Source organism: Meleagris gallopavo, chromosome 5, assembly GCF_905368555.1.
Source record: "Meleagris gallopavo chromosome 5, MGAL_WU_HG_1.1, whole genome shotgun sequence".
NCBI classification, from domain to species: domain Eukaryota; kingdom Metazoa; phylum Chordata; class Aves; order Galliformes; family Phasianidae; genus Meleagris; species Meleagris gallopavo.
In genome coordinates, this window is record NC_139408.1 from 24,462,903 (window position 1) to 24,486,323 (window position 23,421).

At 47.8% G+C, this 23,421-nt stretch overlaps 1 protein-coding gene across 1 annotated transcript; it reads left to right on the top strand.

Annotated features, from left to right (window-relative positions):
- Window positions 1-1,236: 1,236 nt before the first annotated feature.
- LOC100547109 (transmembrane protein 151B-like) lies at window positions 1,237-21,643 on the top strand. The gene is made up of 2 exons (XM_085224802.1): window positions 1,237-1,726; window positions 18,528-21,643. Exons 1-2 carry the CDS (start codon window positions 1,637-1,639, stop codon window positions 19,956-19,958), a joined length of 1,521 nt encoding a protein of 506 aa, XP_085080928.1. The 5' UTR covers window positions 1,237-1,636; the 3' UTR covers window positions 19,959-21,643.
- The last annotated feature ends 1,778 nt before the right edge of the window (window positions 21,644-23,421 follow it).

A 23,421-nucleotide genomic window follows, 5' to 3' on the forward strand; every position in this document is an offset into this window, starting at 1 on the left:
TGTGCCACTTACGGAAATGAAACAAGGTATTTTAAACGTGCATTTTCATGTAGCACTTGCACTGTACTGTCTAGCACTGTGTGCTTCCTGCAGTTCCTCTCCAGGGCTGACAGAAGCAAAAGCCAGACTACTTTGCACATACGTGCTGGATGCAGCAGAACAAATGCAACTCCTGGCAGAAGGAGGTGAGCAGAAGGAGGAAAAGTCACATGTGGCTGCGGTTATGGTGGCAGTGCACGTGCTGCAATGTATTCAAAAGACACAGAAGCCAAAGGGAGGTTGCCAAGTGTCTCTCATTGGTGTCCTTCACCTCCAAAGCCAGGAGGGTTGCTCCCTCTGGAATCAGCCAAGAGTCATCCCATGCAGTCAGTGTCCTGAAATCCAGATTTAGCAGACCCAACAATTCTAGAAAATCCCTAGATTCTAGAAAAGCTTTGGGGCTTTTCTCTCTGTATATTCACACACACACACACAGGCCGAGCAACCCACTGCTCTGCAGGCCCCCCCAGCCAACCTCACATGCAGCCTTTACACTGGACCAGAGTTGTGCAGGGCAGCACGCCTGATAAGCCGCAAGCACATTGTGGCAGGAGTCGAGGTGTGAATATTAAAGCTAAGGTTGATGCTTCAAGTCTGCTCCCTTGCCTGCTTGCAAGATTTTACGAAGCATTTAAAATACATACTGCTGTAGGGCACAGAGAGAGAAACAGATCAAATGAGATGAGCCTCACAAGGCAAAGAGTGTAATGAAACATGAAGCAAACATGCAGAGATAAGATGGTGCAGTACACCAGTCCTGGATGCAGGACAGCGGATAATGCCTGGATGTGCTGGGCGCAGGCGGGAGGAGGGAATGCTGACAGTACAGGGGGTTTGCGGGAGGCTGCTTGGGGGGGGGAAGACCTGTGCTGGATGGACGAACTAGAAAGGAAAGCTGAGGCAGAGGGGAGGGAGGAAGGGACAGGAGAAGCGGGGTTCCTCCATTTCCTCTGTCGCAGGGATCGTGGCAGAAATCCCCCGAGGGTACGCGCGTGTGCGAGGGCCGGGACAGCCCCGGGGCTCGCTCCCGCTGCGGGTCTCAGCGGCCGGGAGAGAAGCGGGGCTTCTCGGGAAGTTCGGCCGTCCGGCCGCTCCGTGCGGGAGCGCTGCCCCAGGGGCAGCCTTCTTCCTCCTCCTCCTCCCCCTCGTCCTGCCGCCACGTCCAGCCGCGCGGTGCCGCCGCCAGCCCGGGAGGGGTGCGGGCTTCGGGAAAAGCCGGGAGAGGCGGTCGGGGGCTGCGGTCGGGCGGCGGAGGCGTGAAGCCGCGCCGAGCATCCCAGGGGCGGGGGCAGCTCGCTCCGGGAGGGGGGCGTGAAAGAGCCCCCGGTGCGGGAAGGACTCACCCCGCGGCTCTCAGCCTTCCGCAGAGGCTCTCCGGGAGCCGCCGGGCGCTCGCTGCCCACCTGGGGGGGCCGTGAGCGGCTGGGGCACCCCCCCTCCGCCTCGCCTTTCTCTCCTCCCCTCCGCCGCCTCCCTCCCTCTCTCCCTGCCCGCCTGCCTGGGATGGTGGAAGGAGCCGGGCAGACCCGGCGGGGCGGCCCTGGGCGCGGGGGGCGGCTCGGGGGCCCGGAGCCCCCGCCGCCGGTGATGGCCAAGGATGTCCTCGGAGGGGGAAGCCGAGGCGGCTGCTGAGAGCGGGCCGGGCAGCAGCCCCGCGCCGGGGCCGGCCGCCGCCGAGCGGGAGGAGGTGAGCGGCGGCGGGAGCAGCCGCCCCGGCCCGGGGGGACTCGGGAGGCAAAAGCGGAGATGGGCGTGGGGAAGGGGCCGGCGAGCCCCGCGCCGGGCAGCGGGAGCGGGCGGCCGAGGAGGGGATCCGCAGAGCGGGGGAAGCCGGCGAGGCAGCCGCGGCCCCCGCAGCCCGGCCGGGACCTGCAGCCGCGCTGCAGCCGCCGGGAGGGAGCCGAGAGCGGGGCAGTGCGGAGCGGAGCGGGGCTCTGCGCGGTGCGGAGCGGACCTCAGCGCGGTGCCCGCCGCGCCCTGCAGTGCCGGGGGTGCCGGCGGGAGCGGGCGGAGTCCCCGCAGCCGGGCGGCCGCTGGCGGTCAGGTGTTGGGGGCGCCGGGTTCGGGTAACCGGCTCAAGCCGGCCGGGCGGGGAGCCCCTCTGCGGTCCTTCCCCGCTGCCGCTTGCCGCCCCGCTGAGCATCTCCGTGCCGGGAGGATGCGGCATGGAGCAACGGGGTCTGTCGGGTGGAAGTTTGTCTCCAAAAACGCCTTGGCCTTTGTCCTAGGGGTGCCTACCGTTTCACGAGGGTTTCTGACATGGTTAAGGGAACTGCGGCTCTCAAGCACTGGCGTAAGTTGCAGGAGAGGCAGGATGAGTGCGCAGATGGGTTTGTAGCCTGGAGCCGGGTGGCATTCAGGTGTTTGCGCCAAAGGACTGAGGTTATCCCTCCCATTTTCCCCTGGGGTCTAGGCTCTCCCGATGCCTAATCTGCAGTAGAAAGCGCTGTCGCACATATGGCTAAATGTATTTCTTTGCATCATCTGTGAAGCCCTTACTGCGGCCTTGAAGATCATAGGCAGGGGATGACGGATGTGTCTGAGCATTGACACAACAAATACTGAGCCACAAGGCACCAGCCAGACAGCTGCAGGGCTGTGCAGCAGCCGATGACAATATGCTCACAGCCCTGTATATTCAGGACAGCCAGGAATCTTGTGTTCACAGTGCCTGAGATTTCCCTCTGCACCTCATGCAGTCTTTGCTCTCAACTGTTCTGACAAGACTGCCACTTAGACTTCCTAATCCGTCTACAAATCATGGAAGTGGTTGGACTTTCTTCATAACATAGAGATAACAACAAACGTAGACACTTCCAAGGATGCAGGGAGCAGCCTTCAAGCAGTCGCAGAAGTGAAAACAAACCTTGAACTGTGGGCAACTGGTCTACTTAAAGCTTTTGCTAATGGGTCCCATGGCTTGTCAACAGTCTCATGGTCCTGTGTTTGAAATAAAGTAGGCTCAGCAAAGCCTGCGTGAAACTGCAAGATGCAAGGTTAAACAACAGTTTTTAAAGTACCTAGAATAGAAAATTGACTTTTCAGCACAGGCTGAAAAAAACTGTCTTCTGTGGGTGAAAATGAGGGTTTTCACCTGTCCAATTGCTTTATAAACACCTGTGACACAGCTCACTGCTAAGAGCTGTTACTGGGTCCAGGATACAGCTGCTGTTCTGACAGTAGAGCTCCCCAGTGTAATTACAGCCCCGCAGAAGATCAATAGATGGTTAATGCTGAAAGGGATTTTCTAATTTATTTGGCCTACAACCACGAGCTACAGAAGATTTTCCAATATATTAAGTCCACCATAAAAATATCTAAGTCATTTCTAGACGTGAGAGCACTTGATCTTTCTGCTAAGCACATTATATCTCACTTCAGTCATCCTCCTCTCTGTTTTTCTTCTGTTCCAGCACAAACATTTGCACGAGTCTATATCTCAAATGCCTGTAACAGTGATGTCTTAACCCTGCAGTCCTTCTTCATTGTTTTTTTCCTCTTGCTTCTTCTATCCCAGTGTAAATAGTCTTTTTTGCTTGGATCTGCAGTTGTACTGAAATGTCCTGTATTAAACAGGCATTTCATGGGCTTCTCTATGACTCTTGTCATTTATGGATTTCCCTTGGATCAAATACATAGACTTCAATCTTAACAATGGTTTTCAATTGCCTTTATCTGGGGATAAATCAGTGTGAGACAAAATCCTCAGTGACTAACTGAGAATGTGTCTGAAGTCCAAGCTGTTGTTCTTGAAAACAGCACAAGTGAGGATGCTGCTGTGGAGCAGAAAGAAGAGAGGCTGCTTGGTCCCCAGCTGCAGCATGGATCCAGTTCTTCCAAGGGCCGCTTGGGTTTACAGCTGTTGTTGAATGTCAGAGCAAGCTCTCGGATTACCTGCCACTACTTTGATGTTTTGTGGTTTGTTGGTTTTTTTGGGGGGGTGATTTGTTGTTTTGTTTTTGTTTTGTCTTGTTTTTGTTTGTTTGTTTTTATATTTCTTTTTCTTCCTCTTGAGATATCAATTTTTTGAGCTGGATGACCTGAAATTGTAATGGTTTCAGCAGTGGATTTTACCATCCCATTAACACTTGTGCATTAACTCTTGAAGGGAAGGAATAGAAGGGCCTTATTTTTCTGAATATTTCAGCAGTTATTGTTGTTGACTGTTTTTCTGATATATTCTCCTTTACTTTCCTCCCCTCTGCTCTGTACTGCCCTGGATAAGCTGTGGGCTGGCTGTCTTTCTCGTCTTACTTGTTATTGTGACAGCCTACACCTACACTGAAGACTCGATGGTGGCTTTTCTGCATTTTTTGCCAATTAAGAAATGGTCTTAAATGTTTATATTTTTTAAACTTAGCTGATTTATTTATTTTTTTTTTTTTTTGAGGAAAATAAACCTAGTGAGTACAAATGTCATTTATTTGCTACCAAAGCCAAGTAATCACTCAAGAAAGCTGAAGGCAGCAGCCACTTGACATTTTGAAATACGTATTTGTCTTGTTTGTATTGGCAGAGTCAAACAGCAGTTGTCCATGACTGGTTTTATCTTGTCTTCCATATTTAAGAACTCTAATTGGGCATGACATAGTGCAATCGGTTGGCCTGCCTAAATAAAAGAGGGAAAACCTCCTGGGTAGATGCTCCTGAAACCAGCGGTCATCAGACCGCTGATACTCTTGGAAATGCTGTGGAAGAGAGAGACCACATAAACTGTCTCAGTTGCCTCTTGCTCTAATGCCAAGTGAAGCAGAAATGTGTTTCAAAAATGTTGGTTTTGGCCACAGCAGCACCAAGGAGTGTGACAAATTCAGAAAACACATATATGACTTGGTTTATTTGCAGGCTACAACTTTGTAGACTGTCAGGTCAAAATATATCTGCGTCCTTTCTGCTTAAGTGTGCCACTGGATAGCCACCTGCTAATTGGGGCTTAGTCTGTATTTAGTCCTCCAGTTTTTTATCCCTTTTCCCCTATGTGAATATTAAACACATTTATTTTATTCAGGATTATTTTATGGCACTGAAAACATCAGCCAAAAATCCTTTCAGAGCTTAGACCAGCTAGCTTTCTATTGTCCCCATCTTTGAGGACAGTTTCTCACCTCTCTCACCAGCAGATCCTCATGCTCTGACAAAGCCTTTCCTCCACAGATCCGCAGGAACCTCTTGGCTCCTTACTGTCTCTGTGTCTGCCTCCTCTTCTTGAAGGGGTTTGCTGTTTCACTGCGGCTTCTGTGCCCACCAGAAACAAATTCAGATACAGGGGGTGGAGAGGAAGGAGGGCACAGGGACTATGACAGAGATTAGTGTTGGTCCCTGCCACCACTTCCAAGCAGAAGGTCAGGGGGGACCTTTGAGTACAGTTCTCAGAGAAAGGCTATTTGCTTGCTAAATCTCTCTCCCAAGAGCGGCACTGACCCTGCCTTCTGGCTAAAGGGAGAACATGAAACACACACACACATATATATACACATATATGAAATATGAAGTGCTTTTCCTTCCCCTCAGTTCTTCTGGATCTCTTGCATAAGACCTGCTCGAGTAACATTCTGAATAATAGCTTCTGGTTGGCCTGGTGGACGGCTGTCACCATCCAGAGCAAATATAATCGACCTAAGAGATGTTATTCACACAGAGTACAATAGTGCCCGTCTTGAGTGAGAGTCAAACAGGTAAATTCGTTTTCTACCCCTCCTGCCCATTCATTCAGTAGGCAGAAACCAAAGAGGTCTCCTTATTTCTTGATGCAAACAGTGTCTCTACTAAAGGCAAGGGAACAATTACAACAATAGTTGCATCAGAGGAACAGCAAAGCTCTTTTTTCCTGACCCTGCAGTTCCAGGAAATATTTGCATTGCAGATCCTGTCAAAAGAAAATCCATGCTGAGACATCACATCTTCTTCTGCTTTTGTTCTTTCCTTTGCCCCACTTTATCTTCTGTTCACGTGCTTGTTCTTGGTGCTCAGAAGTTGTCTCTCTTTTCTGTACTTTGCACAAAAAGCTGCTGAGAGTTTAAAGAAATAGATAGGAAACATCAGACAGATGTGTCTGAGCTCTGAACGGCATCTTGGGCTCTGGCTGTGGTGGTTTCTGAGGGCACTGGCCTCTCTGACAGAGTGCTCCCTTGGAGCTCCATCACTAGAGAGTCATAAGGACAGTTGGCAAGCAGCTGTTAAGTGCATCAGTGGGAAAAGGAGAGAACAGGTAACCAGGTGGTTGGTCCCATGTAGGTGTCATTTCTAATGCTGTGCCATCGAGAAGACAGATGGTCAGCTGATACCAGTAGAAAGCAAGAGGTCTGTACACTGCTTTCAAACTCCAACTATGCTTCTTGTTCTCTCTTTCTCACTTCAGACATCATAGAAGATAATAACCATCCAGAAGGGAAGGGTGGGTACCAACGGTTCCCTTCACTCAAGTGAAAGCCATTGCAGGGATGAGGCAAGAGGAATCTTCTTCCTGTGAACAGTGTGGGATTTCTTCTCATCTCTTCTTACACTATGGAGTTGAAATAAAATAGCTGAAATTATTGCTGGTGACCAGAAGATTAAAAACAGCAAAATGTTCCAAAGTGGTCCATAGTCATTGGGGATTTTTTCTAGGTGTGTCCTGACATATGGTAGTGAGTTCACACCTAACCCTGCACTGTTGAGCTGCCAGCTCTGCAAGCCATTGAGTTGTTCCAGTGACACTGTTGTGGCACTAGAGATAAGGCTCTGTTTGATTTTTCACTTATAGCAGTTCTAGTTTTCAGAAAAGCACAGCTAAGTAGTCAATTAGTTTTTAAGTTCTAATCATGGAAAATATAGTTCACTGAAGAGTTCACTGAAGAATATAATATTCATCTGGCTCCTCTGAGTCTCAGAACTACAAAGTTAAAATTAGCATATCATGAAACATCATTGGGGTCACAGTTCTCGTAGCAGGGGGCTAACTAACCAAAACCCAGACGCTCACATCATCTTTGCAGCGGCGTGAGATGAGCTACAATCCCCACAATGCTGCTGGTAGCAGAACCACCCATGCTGGGTCCTATGTGAACTGCATCTCATCCCAAGACACCAAATTAAGGAAAAGAAGTTCCTGCATAGGAGTTTATGCTTTCTGCTCTTCCCCCATGCATCCTAGCCTTGGAAGAGCTACCATATGCCACAGGCAACACCCACTGCAACCTTAACTCTGCCCCAGCAGAAGAGGCATCCTCAGCCCCCGAGATGCAGTGGGAGATGTTGCAGAAACAGGCAGGACAGATGGTGAGTGGGAAGGCTGGAGAAGCATGGCTGCGTGGCGTCAGGCTGGTAGCCTTCCCTCAGCAGAGCTAAGGTTGGGAAGTGGTGTCTGGCATACCTGGCAGCCCTTCTCATGGTGCTGTGTCAATGCCTGGGAGAGGATGGAGGGGATTATGCCTCACAAGGTGACGAAGTTTGCAGCTTCTTTGGCTTTACACTGGGTGCATAATGTACAGGGAGTGCCAGCTGACACGTAGCACTCTTTCTGTACAGATTGATATATTGTGCATCCCAGTTCAGTTTTCACCTACTTTGTTGTCATATGTTATTGCAGAATGTGCATCTGAGAGGGAAAAGAGAAGCATGAGAGAGAAAGGAGTGATACCCATCACAAGTCCTCTTTTCTCACTGCTGGGATGCTATGTCATCTTAACAGGAGCACCATTATTAAAAAATCTCACATGGCTGAGGTTCCAGATGTGTTCAAAAAAGTACAGAGATAGAGCAAGGCACTCTGTGAGTCTGACAGAGCAGTGGTGGATGTTATTGCAAGGAATACTTAGCCGCAGCCTGAGCCCAATGCCATGATGCTGGGAAGTCTTCTACTGTAGCATGGCTAGCTGGCTCCAAATAGAAAGTCACACACAGGAGACAGGAAGGGTGGAGATTGAGAGGCCAAATCACAGATCCATTTTGTCCTGTTTTACCACTGGTTACCACTTAGATAAAAGCACACCATTGCAAAAATAATGATAATAATGATAATAATGATAATAATAATAATAATAAAGAAAAAAATATATATAAAATAAACTTTGTGGTTCTGGATCAGGCTTGGTTCACAGTTCACTTTGAAAGACTTCCCTTGAGTTCATTGGAACTTGGATCAGTTCCAGATCACATTTCTTCTGAGCACTTACAAGATTTTTCTATCCTCCATTCAAAGCTCAGGGTGTTCCTTTAGAGTAAGCAAAGATTAAATTGCATTATTAATAATGAATTACTTTTCTAATTTGCAAAGTCTGTCTAAACAAAGGCATTAGACAACTAGACTGCCCACAGCCAGTGAGGAGCTGACAAGATGGTGTACATGGATTCCTGTCAGATCCATCCAGGAGATGTCAGCCACGTGGAGCCCTCCCATTTCCACTGTCCCTGTTTCCAGGCTGAAGCACCAGGAGATGGTCTCTTGTTTCCTCTTGGCTGGTGGGCCTTTGCCTGCCATCACTTGCCCCGCTTGCTCTCATGGATGTGGGGCATGACAGAGTAGGTACATGGAGTCCTGCCGCTGTCTCTTAGTGTGGCCTCTCAAAGTTCACTCCTCACAACTAGGCTGCTAAGACAGTAGCTGCAGCATTACCTCAGATGTGGTTCTGCTTGCCCATGAATAGCTTCTCCGAGCCAAGCAGGAGGAAGTAGGGTCACCAGTAGAGGTAGCATCCCAGCAGTCTCACTTGTAGCCTTCACAGCAGGCCTTGCTTGGCTGGAGCTATTCAGCACTCAGGCATGAAGCAGGTTACTGGGCTGGCACTGACAGTAGCAGCATGTCATGGGGATCCACTTTGGACTACAGCATGCCTGCTATTGCAGATCAGTGCATGATGAAACACACTTTGGATGCAACAAAAACACAGTCAGGGAAGCCTGTCAAGAAGGGGCTCATGCCATCTTCTCTACATCTATCACTTGGGTTGCACAGTGCACAGCTGCTGTAGCCTCCCTCCTCACTATGTGGGACTGGTGTCTTTTCAGCCCTGGTCTGAGCAGCTGATTGGCAGAAGTCAGGACTTTCTGCCTTCTGAACCTTCCTTCCACGCTGAACGAGTGTCTGTCTCTTGACATGAAGACTGATGAAGTGTAAGTTCAGCTCTGACCTAAAGGGACATTTCCTTCCCCATCCTGAACCTCTGTACCCATCTGTGAATCTTGTACCAGTAATATTTACCATGTGTCTACTGGGAACTGTCGCTATCCAAGGGAGATGTGCAGGGAATTTGGCTTTGTGTCACTACTGTCAAAAGCCAGCAGTAGCAACATCAGCAATCTGGGGGAAAAAGGGATACTTTTGTAGTGTAGTATTTTGTAAGCTTGTAAAAAACTGTTGCTTTTTAGCCCTGATTTCTGTTTTGCAAATGGTGACCACTCTGTTGCTAGAATTCCTTTGTGCCAAAAACGTACCTGCACAGCTTCCCTTGCAACAGCATGTGTGTGCTTCACCAATGGAGGTGACTGGGCACAAATGCTTCACATCCCTCAATTTCCTACCCTTACATTTTAGCAAGCATATTTCCCATCCTGTCATAATGTGTGGCATAAATACTGTCTGCCTACAAACATCTTTCTTTTCTGGGATTTCCTTTATTTCTGCTTGAAGAACTCCTAAGTATTAGAGTACTGGAAGCTCCTTCTGTCCTGACCTCTGCTTTCTTCTTCATCCGATGGTATCTTAAATCCTGGATACACAAGGATGAAAGGTGTGAAGTAAAAGGCTGCCTTTGTGCTGTACCTCAAGGGGGTCCTATCAGCTGGCATTCAGGTGGATCAGCAAGACGTGCCATTTCGTGGTTTGTCTTGTCTGGTTACAGTCTCTGCTGAGAACAAAATTGAATGCTTACATTCTGTGCACCTTACCAGCCTGAGACCTCCCCCTTATAGCTCCGGTGAAGGAAGGATGAGATTAAATCTCCACATGGCTTTAAACAACCAGAAACCCAGCAATGCTGGCTCACCACAGGAGTGCAGCTGCCAGAGCAAATGCCTTTCCATTGGTGATGCTACTGACTTGTGCCATGCACACAGGTTATTCCTATTAAACCAAGTCAAAGAACATCTCTGCTTGGAAGTGGTGTGACAGCCTCTGCCTGCATGAGGTTTTCATTCTTGCAGGAGCTTAATGGTAAAGGAGCAAATGACGTGTTCAAAACATGCAGCTACAACTGTACCATATCCTCAAGGACCGAAAGGAAATTCTCTTTGATGCTTAATGTTTTTCTCCAGTGCTTTTTTTCCCTTATATTTCCTATCCCCTCCATGCTGGCAGCCATGCTGAGAGCACTTTCTATTGGCTCAGCATGAGCTGGGGGTAATGGGCTTCTTGCAGTTCAAGATGGATGGAGGAAGGATTTTATTTCAGGCTCCCCAGGAGGGGATTTATGAGATGGTTGTTGTAATATCTCCTTTTTCCCTCACCAGGCCTTATTACTGATGCCCCGTGCGGTGCCCAGATTGGGTCACATAATGGAGGAGCTCTTCAACCCATCATACACTAGCATCTGGGTTAGCTTAGCCCTGCGGGCTCCTTCCTCTTTGTACTAATGAACATCTCACATAGGAGTTCATTTGGCCCTGTGAGGCAGGAAGAATTGTACTCTTAATCTTCTCCTGTGGTTGTCTTCTCTGTAGTCACCTCAGCCTCTTTGGGCCAGCTTTCACCAGGATCACCTCAGGACTTGCAAGGTGATATCTGCACCCACATCTATTTTGTCTTCTAAGGGAAGGCAGATGGAGATCTCCTTACCCTCATTGCATCATCCTGCACAAATGGTGAAGCTGTTCTCAGCACACCCGAGGCTGTTCCTGGTGAGATCTCCTCAGTTATCCTCAATAGCACAACTGAGGACTCACCTCAGTAAAGTCTTGGTGCGCCTCTCTGTGTTACGTTCTGCCATGTCCATCAGGAACATTTCCTACTGCCCTCTCCTGATCAACATGGAAGAAGACATAGACAAAAAATCTGCTTTCATCCAGGCTGGTCACAACACCAGTGTGTGATTTGTAGTTATTGATCTTTCGTTTATCACCCTGGGATATGTTCATCAGAAGTATAAATCCACAAAGGCAAATTAAATTGTGGCTGGCATTAATTTTCCCCCCATTTTTAGTTCTTTCTTCTTTACTTCTATTTCTCTTCTTCTAGCTCTGTGCCAGTGTTTCTTCCATGTAATTTCCCATGGACAGGAAGACTGTTTGCAAATTAAAACAGGAAAAAAAAAAAAAGACAAGACTCACTCGTTGCTCACGTGAGCAATCCCAAGCTGTGAGGTCACTTTGCTGTTGAAGACAGTGATAAGGTCACCCTGCAGTGCTGCAGCCAGCTCTGGGAGGAGAGCAGAAGCACGCTGTGATGCCAGGCTTTGCCGTGCATCTCTGCTTGCTGAGGCACGACCACAGCATCACCACTGCAGCACAGTGCCACCACTGCGGGACTCTCTGCCCCCTCTTAGCACAGTTTTATTCCATCGTAGAGCAGACAGGGCTGTAGATCTGATTTTTTAGAGAAGATCCCAGCAGAAAGGGAGTATCTGGTCAGGAGGAGCTTCTTTCGGACTGTAGATGGGCTGAGAGAATTGCTGGCTCAGTGGGTCCCTTGGTGCTGACCAAGGAAGGGTCATTCCTTTCCTATATCAATTCTTGCTTGGTTCTTTTCCTGGGCTGGCAGATCCACATCCTCACCTGCTGCCTCCGTTTCCCTGTCTCGGTGACATCTGCATTGGTGACATCTGCATTCAGAGCATCTCTAGGCTATCCTCGCCTCTCTTCCACCTTTCCACCCCCCTTCCTGTATTTCCCTCTCATTTCTCTATTTCCATTCGGGCCACGTCCTCACTACCCTCTGTTTTCTCTTATTCTTTCATTTTAGACATGATAGCATTTTGCTTCAGCAAAATTGAAGCTCTTGAGGTCAGCTACCAAGGGCAAACGTGTTCACACATGGGGTTTCAAAGGACAGGAAACGCTTTTGGCATGATTTCCCTGAAGGAGAATTTGAATGCTTTTGAAATCGGGGAACTCAGATATCTGACTGCAAACCAGACACAGGCAGTCGAACTTGGACCCCAAACTGTCCACAAAACAAGCATTAGAATAAATTCATGCTGTTGCAGCATATTTTCTGCTTACTCCAGCTCTTGCTGGAGTTTTCAAGGAGACTGAAGCACTGAATCTGACAGAAGAGGAAAAAGCCATTTTGTCATTAGAAGCTACAGAGAAGTAGTAAACATCTGGCAAAATTATACATAAATTTTTTAAAGACTAACTGCAAAACAGTTTGATCAGCTTCCTTTGAACTTTACAGGCTATTTCTCACCTTCTATAAGGGTCAGTTTGGCAGCTTTTGCTTCAAATTTGAAACAGCAGTCCTAATTAGAAGAGTACAAAACTAGAGGTTTATAACTGTCACCACAGCCATTTGTGTGCTGCGAGTGGCAAAGAAAAAGAAGTAATGCTTTGAACCCACACCACCATACACCCACTTTCGAAGTAAAATACAACTACTGATTAATATAGCATATGACAACAAGCTAGGTAATGCTCTACTGAAGCTTTGGCAGGGTTTGACTGAGCATTGCATCTAGAGCTGCATATGGAATTGCCCCTGGGAGTAGCACTGGAAGTGTGAGGAGCACCTCAATGCACACACAACACCCACAGCCTTGTGCTGATGACTGATGTTTGGGTTTATGAAGACAATTGCCCTGTATAAGTTAATGGGATATTAGCAGTTAGATTGGCAGAATTATAGCGAAATAATTGCTAGATTTGACACTATCCACTGTATTTAAGCATAAAATCACTGCTGATAACATATACAATTGACACAAAGATGACGAGGCTGGTCTGTAACAATGAGCACAGTCCTACAGAGAGATCTGCTTCATGTGATAATTTCATTATTCAATTCAAAGCCATATCTGAAGTTACGCATTTCAGGATGGAAAGTGCATCCAATCTTTTACCTGTCCTTGAAATAGCATCTCAAAAAACACCTAGGAGCAAAGTGGGTGATGCTTGAATATACACTCCCAAGCCAAAATCTCCTAATACAACTCTTGGAGATTTTTTAAAAAGGTAAAATGTGTGGAAATGGGGGGTGATTTTATGGTTGAGTATAATGCTAGTGAAATAAGTGCTGAAATCCTGCACTTACAGGATACACATTAAGAAGGATCTAAAGGTGACAGAGAAAAAGAAGAGCTCCAAAGAGATCTGGGGGAGAAAAAAGAAAAGAAAAAAGCTGTGCAGTGAAGGACTTTGAGACCTTGACCCACTTATTTTGGAAAAAGAAAGCCAAGAGGTGTCATAATTAGAATGGAGAGGCACCTTCAGAGAAAGAAGGCAGCAGTATGAAAAGAGTCATTACATTCAGAATGGGAATTCCTGCTGCCATCAATGGGGGCTAAAGTGAGAGAAAATTACAATGGCAGTGAAATTCAATCATCAAACAAATTGCAGAAGGGATTGTAAGTTCTTAATTTGCTTTTGTCTGTAAAGTTAAGCAGGAGGTTTTTATGCAAGATGAGCTTTTACCAACTACCACTCATTGGGCTATACATAGGACTGTAGCATAACACTGCACTGCCTGTGAAGTATACGAGTGAGAGAGAGAAGGTGTAGTGTCTCCTGGTCTTAAGGTGTAAATGCAGTTTGACTCATAACACAAGTTGATAGGAGAAATTCCTATTACTACCTGGGACTACTAAAGAATATTATATCGCAACTATCCCTGCTATCACCCAGGTGCAGCCATGTGGTCAGCTGGTGAATCCAGCTATCAGAGATGCTGATGTCCAAAGATCAACAAAGCAGCCGCCACTGGCAAAACTGAGGCACTAGGCATTCAAGGTAGGCATCTAAAAACCTGAGCTGATGGAAGCTGTCTGGGCTTCTAGCATCCCTTCCTTCTCCTCTAACCAGTGGATGCTCACAAAGGGGAGCAAGGATGCCTGCCTCGACCCATGCCCCAGGACCCATTGGTTCTTATGTACCCATCAAAAGGAAGAAACTTAGGGACATAAGTCATGCAGAAGCATGTTCTTACAGTTCAAGTGTGCCTCCTAAGGAGATACTGTGGCATGGTGGGACAGTTGTTAATATCTTGCCTTCTTGGCTACCCTCAGTGCAGCTGCTTGTAAGCTCACTTAGGATGGTTGTCAGTTACAGTCTAGCTGAGCATATTTTCATATTGGTGGCTCACAAGTTGTCTAGGGATGAAACCCTGCCCACCCACTCCTTCAGCCCCTGGCTATGCTCTGCTCCAGCTGCTAAGTGCAAAGCCACACTTTCTCCTCCTGCTTTCTCCCCACCCCTTTACACTAGGAAAGATTAACAGCCCAAATCTACATGCTATTACAATGCAAAGTACTTTTCAATGATTTTAATGACTGCTGCTGTAGCCAGAAGCCGATCTGGCTGCCACAGAGCTGGGACAAGTGTGGGTTTGGTGTGCTGGTTCCACACAGGTCCCTTCACACTGGCGTTTGATCTTGGGTATCTGCCATCTGAGGGTGGCTTTGAAGGCAATTGCCATTTCAGCCACTGCCAGTATGCTTTCTCATTTGCAAACGAAGTTCTGCACAAAAGTTCCTTGAAGGAGAAATAACCAAAATGTTGCCAGCCTGGAAACTCCTGTCTGCTGCAGGTGTCGGTTGAATTTCCAGTTCTCTGTGAGCAGCTAGGGCTTTCGAGACTATTTTCCAGCAACTACAGCAACTAATTAAATAGCATCTATCATTTGGTGTCTTGCAAGATTTCATACCACCAGACAACAAACAGAGCTTGGGAGAACATGGAGCTCCCTCTCCATTTTGAGTGGGGCACAGACCCAATGCTCTGCCTGAGATTTTTTTGGAAAGGACAGGTCAAAAAGCCCTAATACAAAGGCAGAGTGAGACCAAGGGCAGCTCAGGGGAGGGCTGCCCCAACTTTTCATGTTTTGGGCTCAAATCTGTGAGTTCTAGTTTGCAAGTAAGGTGTCTGAGTTTCTGCCTGTTATGGGACAGTCACTGCTTGCCTCTGGCTGTAGAGCTTGCTGTCCTCAATTTCTTCAGTTACATTTCTAATATATTCCAGGGGATTAGGGTTTTGCCCCACATCAAACACAGAAGCCACAGCAGTCGTCAGAGAACACAGCTCTCATTCACTGTCTGGCCAAAGTTATCATGGAAATTATTAGTTTCCTTAAGCATTTATTGTAGTTGTCCAAAATACAGGCTTACCCTGTTCTGATCTGAAACACTGTACTTGGAAAGGAGAAAATTCCACGTAGTACCACAAACACCATGTTTGCAAGAAGTTGGTATGTTAATTAATAAAGTCTGGGAGCGACTGGCTTAGCATGCTAATGAATTTGTTATGCAAAGATAGATGGAAAGATACATTTTGTTCTTAGACTTTGAATGTGTGATGCTTTTATTGTAATTATTTGTTGCATTTCCTGTCTTTCTTATGAACAGACTATTAGTATTTCTAACACTATAGTAGAGTTAGATAATTGTTTCAGCAAAGGGAAGGAGAAATAACGAGATATAAGCCAGAGGAACATAGTCAAGACTTGAAATGAGAGGGACAGCCAGTGGGGTAGACCCTAGAGGAGATATCCTTTTGTAACTGAGGACCTGCAGAGAATGAGATCTAGTTAGCAGCAAAGAAGACCCTTTTTCCCAAAGGGTTCTGAACATGAAGGTTGGGCTGAACTGGACTGATAGGTGTGTGTAAATCTGAGAGGTCTGGCAGTGGGCACTATGGCTGCATGTTCTCACTAACGCCAGGAGAGAAGTTGCATTTCTTACAAGCTACAGTGAAAACAGTGAAGGTAACCCATCTCAGGAAGATCCAGCCCTCTCAGCACAGGGAGCTGACGGCCATTTTTAGGTGTTTCCACGGAGATGTGGACCTGTATGCCTTGGAGCTGCCGCCAGCCCAGCTCTGATCAAGACTGGTAAGACCAGAGCCACCCTCTTCCCCAAAGTGGGGCTGGCATTTCATGCGGCTAAGCACATAAAGAAGCATCTGCCAGCTCTCAGACTCCAGTATGGCCACTGATAACCCTAACCAGCAGGGCTGGTTGAATCAGTCCTTGGGTAGGAGCCAAGCTGTGGGTTGCAAGTTGGACCACAGAGCTTCAGAGATCAGAGAAGTTATTAGTCAAAGGGAAGCAAGATAAAGGAAAGGAGAGGATTGCAGTGCCTTTGGCAAATAGTGCCTTAACTGAAACAGGACAGCCTTCACATGGCTGCATGCAGGGCCAGGCTGTTGGGGTTCCTGGTGTATTTAAGCACACACTTTACATTACAACTGACTACTAGACAGTTGTAGAGACTAGACTAGATGGGTCCAAAGGGAGAAGCCTACATTGGTCAGGAATGGCACTGGGACAGAGCAGTGGGCATTTGACAAGAGTTTCCGGAGATCAAATTCTTTATGACTGGATGTAAACTCAAGAATTCACCCTGCAAAACTCCCATAAGTAGTGACTGCCTAAAGCCACTTCCTCACTTTCCTTGAGCCTTCCTGCAAAAAAATTAGGGAAAACAGCCTCATTCCTTCTTATACTGAAGTCTTTTGTCTTCCCTGCTTACAGAAAAGGTATATAACCTGTTTTGTTCCTCTGCATCCATTTTGTTAGTAAAGAGAATACAATCCAAAATATTCTTCATCCTGACACATAAATATACACAAAAGGCTTGGGATAAGAATAGAAATCTTTATGGGCTCCTTCTAGATGCATCAGGAAGAATCAGGAGCCAAATTCTGCCCTTCCTTGCTGCAGATGAATGCTGTCACTCCCTAAAATAAATAAAATTGCTCTGCACTTACACAATGTCAGATTAGAAGCTAAGAAATCAAAACCTAACCCTGTGAAGTCTAGTTTGGCAATGCTCACAGCAAGCCATAAAAACCTCTATAGTTACTCAGAAGTAGCTCTCTGTTCCAGAAAAAAAAAAGCAGTATTAAATCTGATGCGATAGCCCTGCAAGGTGAGGTGCCAATGCCTCCATCTCATTGAGAAAACAGTAAATTCTTTCTAGTGGTGCTGTACTATTATTTCCTGAGTCATAAGATGCTGGTCCTTAAATTCTTGGGTGATTCAAGCTTGCTTACAGAATCCTAACTGCTCTGGGTTTGGGAGAAGCTATACTAGGGGAGAACTTTATCCCAGTAGAAAAAGAGAAGACATTTCCCAAACTTAGCATCTGCTGGCATCCATGAAGTAGTTTGATGCATTAGAAGTGGTCCCTTGGGAGAAGGAGTAGTTGCATGCTTCTATTTTTGCATGAAATCAGGCTCAGCAGAGGGCATGATGATGCACAAATATCAGCATGTCTTACTGTCTTTTTCTCAGACTTAAGGAGAGGCAAAGGACGGTGGTGACGAGTGGGATGTGTTCAGCCCTCTACATTACCAACTGGGTGAGCAGGGGGTCTCATGTCACACGCCTTCTACAGACCAGCTGCTGCCAACCAGAGTATAACCCGTGCTGCTACTGCTCTTTGCAGAGAGAAGTTGTCTCTCTGCTTCCGCTAGCTGCTTGGCTGGATTTCATGCCTTTTATTATAGCCCAACATAGCATGACAACGCAGCTGATTCACTGCAGCATCACAGGGGTAAGACCATAACCACTTCATCTTGGTGAGCATAGCAGGAATACAGGAATGCAAACTCCCTCTCCACTCCCAGCCTGACTTCTATGACTTCAAAGAGAAGGATATGCTATATTTTAAACATTCACTCACAGACCCTTAGCCCCAGTGGTTGAACCTTTCAGGTATCTTAGGTAAGAGCTTGTCTTCTGACCAGCCTAAAGCTATGTGCACCATGCTGTAATCCTGACAATTTTTTCAAATAAATGTGCTCGAATCTGGTAATTTTCCTGATGGCTCGCCTCCAAGAGAATGGTGTCAATCACCCAGTAGGTTTCAGGGCTGGGGCTGAGTCAGCTCTGACTCAGTCAGCAGCTCCAGCTTTGCCAGGCACTGGAGCTCTGCGTTGGTGCAACCCATTGGGCTGTGGCCCCACAAAAGACACTGATTCTGCAGCAGCATGGTGTGAGAACCCCCTAAAGCACAGGGGAAGCCCACAGCCCTGCTCCAGAACCTTCTTGGCTCTGTAGTAAGGTGTGTAGATGGGGATGGGTGCTGGCTCATTGCAGGGTGCAGAATCTGAGGACCCGTCTCACCCTCATCAAGATGCCCATCTGATCTGAATGTGGGCACTGCCATATGAAGGACTTCCCTCTTGGGAGCTGGAGGAAGCAAGGAAGTGTTTTGTCCACAGACCTCTGTCCCTGTCACAATTTTTCTGGAAAAATAGTTAATATTCCCATTTCTATGAAGTAGGGTAGTGTCCCCATCCTCAGGCAGTCAAGAGCAAACCCAGTCTGGAAAGCAAAAGGCACCGTATGTACTGTGTAAAGCAGTGTGACTGACAGGTTCCTCTCTTTGTCTTTCTCCCTTTATCCCTGGTGGTGTGATTTGAAGCAACGCCCTGTGAAGCAATCCCTGAGTGCCTGCATGTGCAGAGAGTCACACTGGAAATGCCTCCTCCTCTCCATCCTCATGTATGGTTGCCTGGGAGCAGTGGCCTGGTGTCAGCTGGCCCGAGTCACCAAGCTCAGCTTCGACAGCTCCTTCAAGGGCAAGTCCATGATCTACCACGACAGTCCCTGCTCAGATGGCTATGTCTACATCCCTCTGGCCTTCCTTTCCATGCTGTACGTGGTGTACCTGGTGGAGTGCTGGCACTGCCACGTCAAGAGAGAGCTGCAGTACAAGGCTGATGTGGACAGTGTCTATGAATGTATCAACCGCATGCAGCAAGCCACTCCGTGCATCTGGTGGAAGGCCATCAGCTACCACTTTGTACGGCGAACCCGGCAGGTAACCCGGTACCGCAATGGTGATGCCTACACTACCACCCAAGTCTACCACGAGAGGGTCAACACTCATGTGGCTGAAGCTGAGTTTGACTACTCTCACTGTGGATACAAGGACATCTCCAAAGAGCTCCTGGGCCTGGAGAGCTACACAGCCACCAAGCTGAGGTTCACCAAATGCTTCAGCTTTGCCAACATTGAGTCTGAGAACTCTTACCTGACACAAAGGGCTCACTTCTTCACAGAAATAGAGGGGCTGGATGACTACATGGAGGTAAGGGAAGGCATGCAGCTCAAAAATGTGGACTTCAAAGAGCTCATGATGGCCTACGGGGACCCAGATCACCTCCCATGGTATGTGTCTCACTATGCTTTCTGGGTGGCAGCCATCCTGATGATCTCGTGGCCTCTCAGGGTACTCATAGAGTATCGGACTGCATACGTCCACTACCATGTGGAGAAGCTTCTGGGCCTGGAATACACAGCACCCGCCACGACGGAGGAACCCCTCTACCGTTACCGCATGCCCCGGGATGCCACGCAGGACAGCACAGAGCTGGAGTGGCACATCTGCACCAACCGGCAGCTGATCCCCAGCTACTCGGAGGCCATGCTAATGGACCTGGCTGACTCCCCCGCGTACAACAGCTACACAGTGTGTCGGTACAGTGAGGTGGCCCATGGCTGCGAGCGCTGCAACCGTGCCTCCAGCACCTCCTCCATCTTCTCACGCCATGCTTTCCACAGCTGCAGTGGCAACTCTCGTCTGTCTCTCAACACCAGCCGCTTCTCCCTCTGCCGCGTCCATGGCTCCCACAGGACAGGCCTCTGGCGGAGCCGCAGCAGCAGCATTGCTGACCGGGGCTGCCATGATGAGCAATGCTGCTCCTACTCCAGCCAGCTGGCTGTCAACGAGAACCCCCCTACCTACCACGATGCCCGCTTCTTCCCTGTCTTGATCGTGCATAGGCCGGAAGGGCACGATGGACAGCCCTTCTATGTCAGACGCTCCTCCTGTTTAGAAACATCTCTGTGATGGGCTCCCATGCTTTCTCAGCTCTTCAGCTCTGGAACAGCTTCACTGCTGTGCTTGCAGAGACACCACCGGCCTGCAAGTGTCAGTCAGCAGGACGAGCTTCAGATTTCAGTTCTTCTTCTTGACATTGCACGAGGATATGGTCACCCTGCCAAGTGGCCCACCTCATTTCCAAAGCTTCTCTCCCTCCTCTAATTCGTCTCCATGTTTATTTTTCCCCTTCTTTTCACTCTTTTATTCCTCAGTGTTTCTTTGTTTCTTGAGTCTCTGCCTCTCCTCCCATCCCACTTTCTTTTACGTTTCAGTCAGTATTTGAAAGCTGTTTCAATGAGAGGATTTAAAAAGCCTGTGTTTCGCAATGCATTTGCCCTGCAAGGTAGGAAACTCAAGAGACAGCAAGGCCAAGCAAGATGCTGAAAGGCCTGCAGCCAGTCGTGTCAAGTCAGAAAGAGAATTCAAATCTGCAGGCTCTGAGTCACCTGCTGCAAACCTCAAACAAGGCTTTAAAAAAAATTATTTCTGCCAGTCTTTTTGCCTCTTCTTTCATTTATTGTCTCCTTTTTAATACTTCCTCCTCTCTCCCTATTCTCATCTTCCTTTTTTCTTTTTTTCACTTCTGCTTTCCAATTTCTCATTGCGCCTTTCTGGGGTTTTGTCAGTAAGGATGTCTTTCAGCCCGTAATTGGCTTCTGTTGCCCCAAAATATGGTATTTGCAGCACAAATTTCAGTGTCCACTGACACAGCCACAGGAAATGTCCCTGAGAAGTGCTGAGGACATTCACCACAGAGTAGTGATACACAAACAAAGCAAAAAGCATGCCTTTTGCTAACCGTGCCCTGCCTGGTCTGCAGCAGATGCTGCTGCATTTCCAGATATAGTTAACCTCCTTTAGCTCCACCAGTGTTAGCAATCGTCAAGAGCGTAATGTAGATCAGTGCCCTGCTAGTGCCACTATTTTTAAGACTGTAGATCTGGTTTGTGGTTATTTCATTCCTACCACTTGCTCGGAGCTGCAGGGACTGGCAAGGAGGAGAGAGGTCAGGGAGGGAAAGGTGTTAATCCACTACAGCCCACTCACCAGTGGTCTGAAGGCTCTTCCTGCAAGGCTCCCTGTGAGTGGGTGCAGAGCCTTCAGTAAGGTGTGAGATCAGCCTGGCATTGTCACCCACAGGAGGTGGCTGGTGCTTCCAAGAGCCAGGGACGAGCCCAGGGCTTCTGGCCATGCTCAGGATCCCCAGGGCCTCAACAGGTGCCAAACTTGCCATGTGCTGAGCAAGCTTTGCAACATTTAATCACGTGGGTAGCTGAGGTGGGTACCAACTTGCAGGAGAATGCAATACAATCTCAATACAGTAACTACCAAAACCAAGGTGTTGTGCCTCCCTATCGTAGGTAGGTCAGAAGCTGATCCCTCAGAGGGGCTAGCAACAAATGCTTCCTCCCGAGTCAGTTCTGTGTGTATCTGTGTAATATGAGATTTGTAAAGTCTTATTAGTATGTGTAGATTATATGTAACTGCATATGGTGATTTCTTATGGCATTGACTGTTGCACTAAGTTAAATACATTTTGTTTTGGTTTGATGACTGTTTTGATGCACTGTTTATTTCAACTCTGGAAGCAGAGACATTGCTTTCGCATGGGCAGTACCTGGCTATCACAGTGCGGAGGATGGCACCATCAGGAGGGTTGTTTAAATTTGTACAAGTCAATCTTTTTTAAAGTAAACACTGTGTATGTATGATTTATGTGACATTTTCATTCTGACAGCTTGGCATTTACTGTGAAAGATATGTAACACATAGGATGTGTTAGTTTGTCACCTCTAAAAAAGAATAACCATTCTAGACACGAGGAAGAACCAGGTTTGGACTTAGGGTAATTATTATTGTTGGACTGGGGCCAAAATCCTGAAATGGATAAAAATAAAAACAAAATCAAAACTTAGACCCACCCCACAAAGACCCAGTCCTGTTCCCTATTGATATCGTGGCATTCCTGGCAGAGTTGAGAGCCTGGGATAAGGATAGGATCAGACCCGACCTCCAGGCTCAGATTCGTCGCTAGTTTACTGGAGTAAAGGCAAGCCTTGCATAGGTTTCCCTCCTCTTGTCTTCACACTCACAGAAAGTTTAAACCAGCACATATGGAAGATCTGAGAGCTGGAGGAGGCTGAAGCCTCAAGAAATAGAGAGGCTGGAATATTTCAACACTGTTTCTGACTGAAGGAGGTGTTAGGGAGGAAGATGAGAAAGAAAGGAAGAGATGGTAGAACAACATAAATTAGAAGGGAACAGAGTTCAGATGCAGCTCAGATAAATGAGCAGCAGAAATCAGCTACATCAGGCTCAGGGACTGAGTGTTATATTTGGGTCCTCAGAAGTGGCCACGTCAAACAGTGTTATTATCCGACATGAACAAGCTCTAGCAATCCTATTATTATGATGGGCTGGGCAGAGAAAGGAGACAGTTTATGCCAAGTTTAACCTTTGCAATGTGCTCAAAAGCTGCTGCAATATCTAGCAGCTCTTGGACTGTGTCCTTGTGAGCGGTTGAGAAGCCCAAAGGGTTTTTATTTCCTTACTGCTCATGGTCTAGCCCAGCTTTGGGGCACTTATTTGAGAACTATTCCCTAAGGTGTAAACAGCCCCATGTATAGCTCCCTCCTGTTACACGCCATGGCTGCTGGTGGGGATGACTGGAAAGCTGGGAGCAGCTCCGAGTTGGCCTTGAACCAGCTGGCTTCAGCAAAGGGCCTGTGCACGGAGCACCTGAGCAGCCACCTCAGTACTCCTGCCCACAGAGCGTGGCTGCTCCTGATGCTCTCAGGAATCACACTGTTGTCTCCCACTGCTGTGGCTCCAGATATGGTAGATCTGTTGCCACAGCAGAAATAAGGAGAAGAGGAGGGCACTTAAGCTGCCTGCGTGCCTCAGTGCTGTGCCTTTTGCACCACCATCACCAGTGCCACGACCTGCAGTACAAAGCCACACAGATTAATGCAGCAACACAATGACCAGGAGAGAGTATTTGTCTTCAATTCCTAAAAGCATTTTGGAATCACCAGCTCTTGAGATTCACAATGCTGCACTCCTCTGTAAGTTTTCCCACAGCAGTCTGCACTCCAACTGGCAACGCGTGCAGGATCTTGGTCCAATTTCCATGCAGTTCTTCCTGTTGAAATAAAGCCCTTCTCAGACACTCTGAAGCCAGATCCCCCACTACTGACAATTCCAATTGTTCCTCTGCTTCCAGCAAAGCGCAGCTGCCTCGTACCAGCCCAGGGCCTGGCCCATGACACACAGGAAGTCCTTCTCACTGCCATCTTACAAGTCTGTTCCTCTGTCCCTTTCCCACCGGCCCCAGCAGGGCTTCTCATTGTGTCCAGTGCCCCAGTGCAGGTTGCACGGGCACAGAGAGTTGCCGGGCCACCAGTTAAGTGCTGTAGTTGCTACTGCAGAG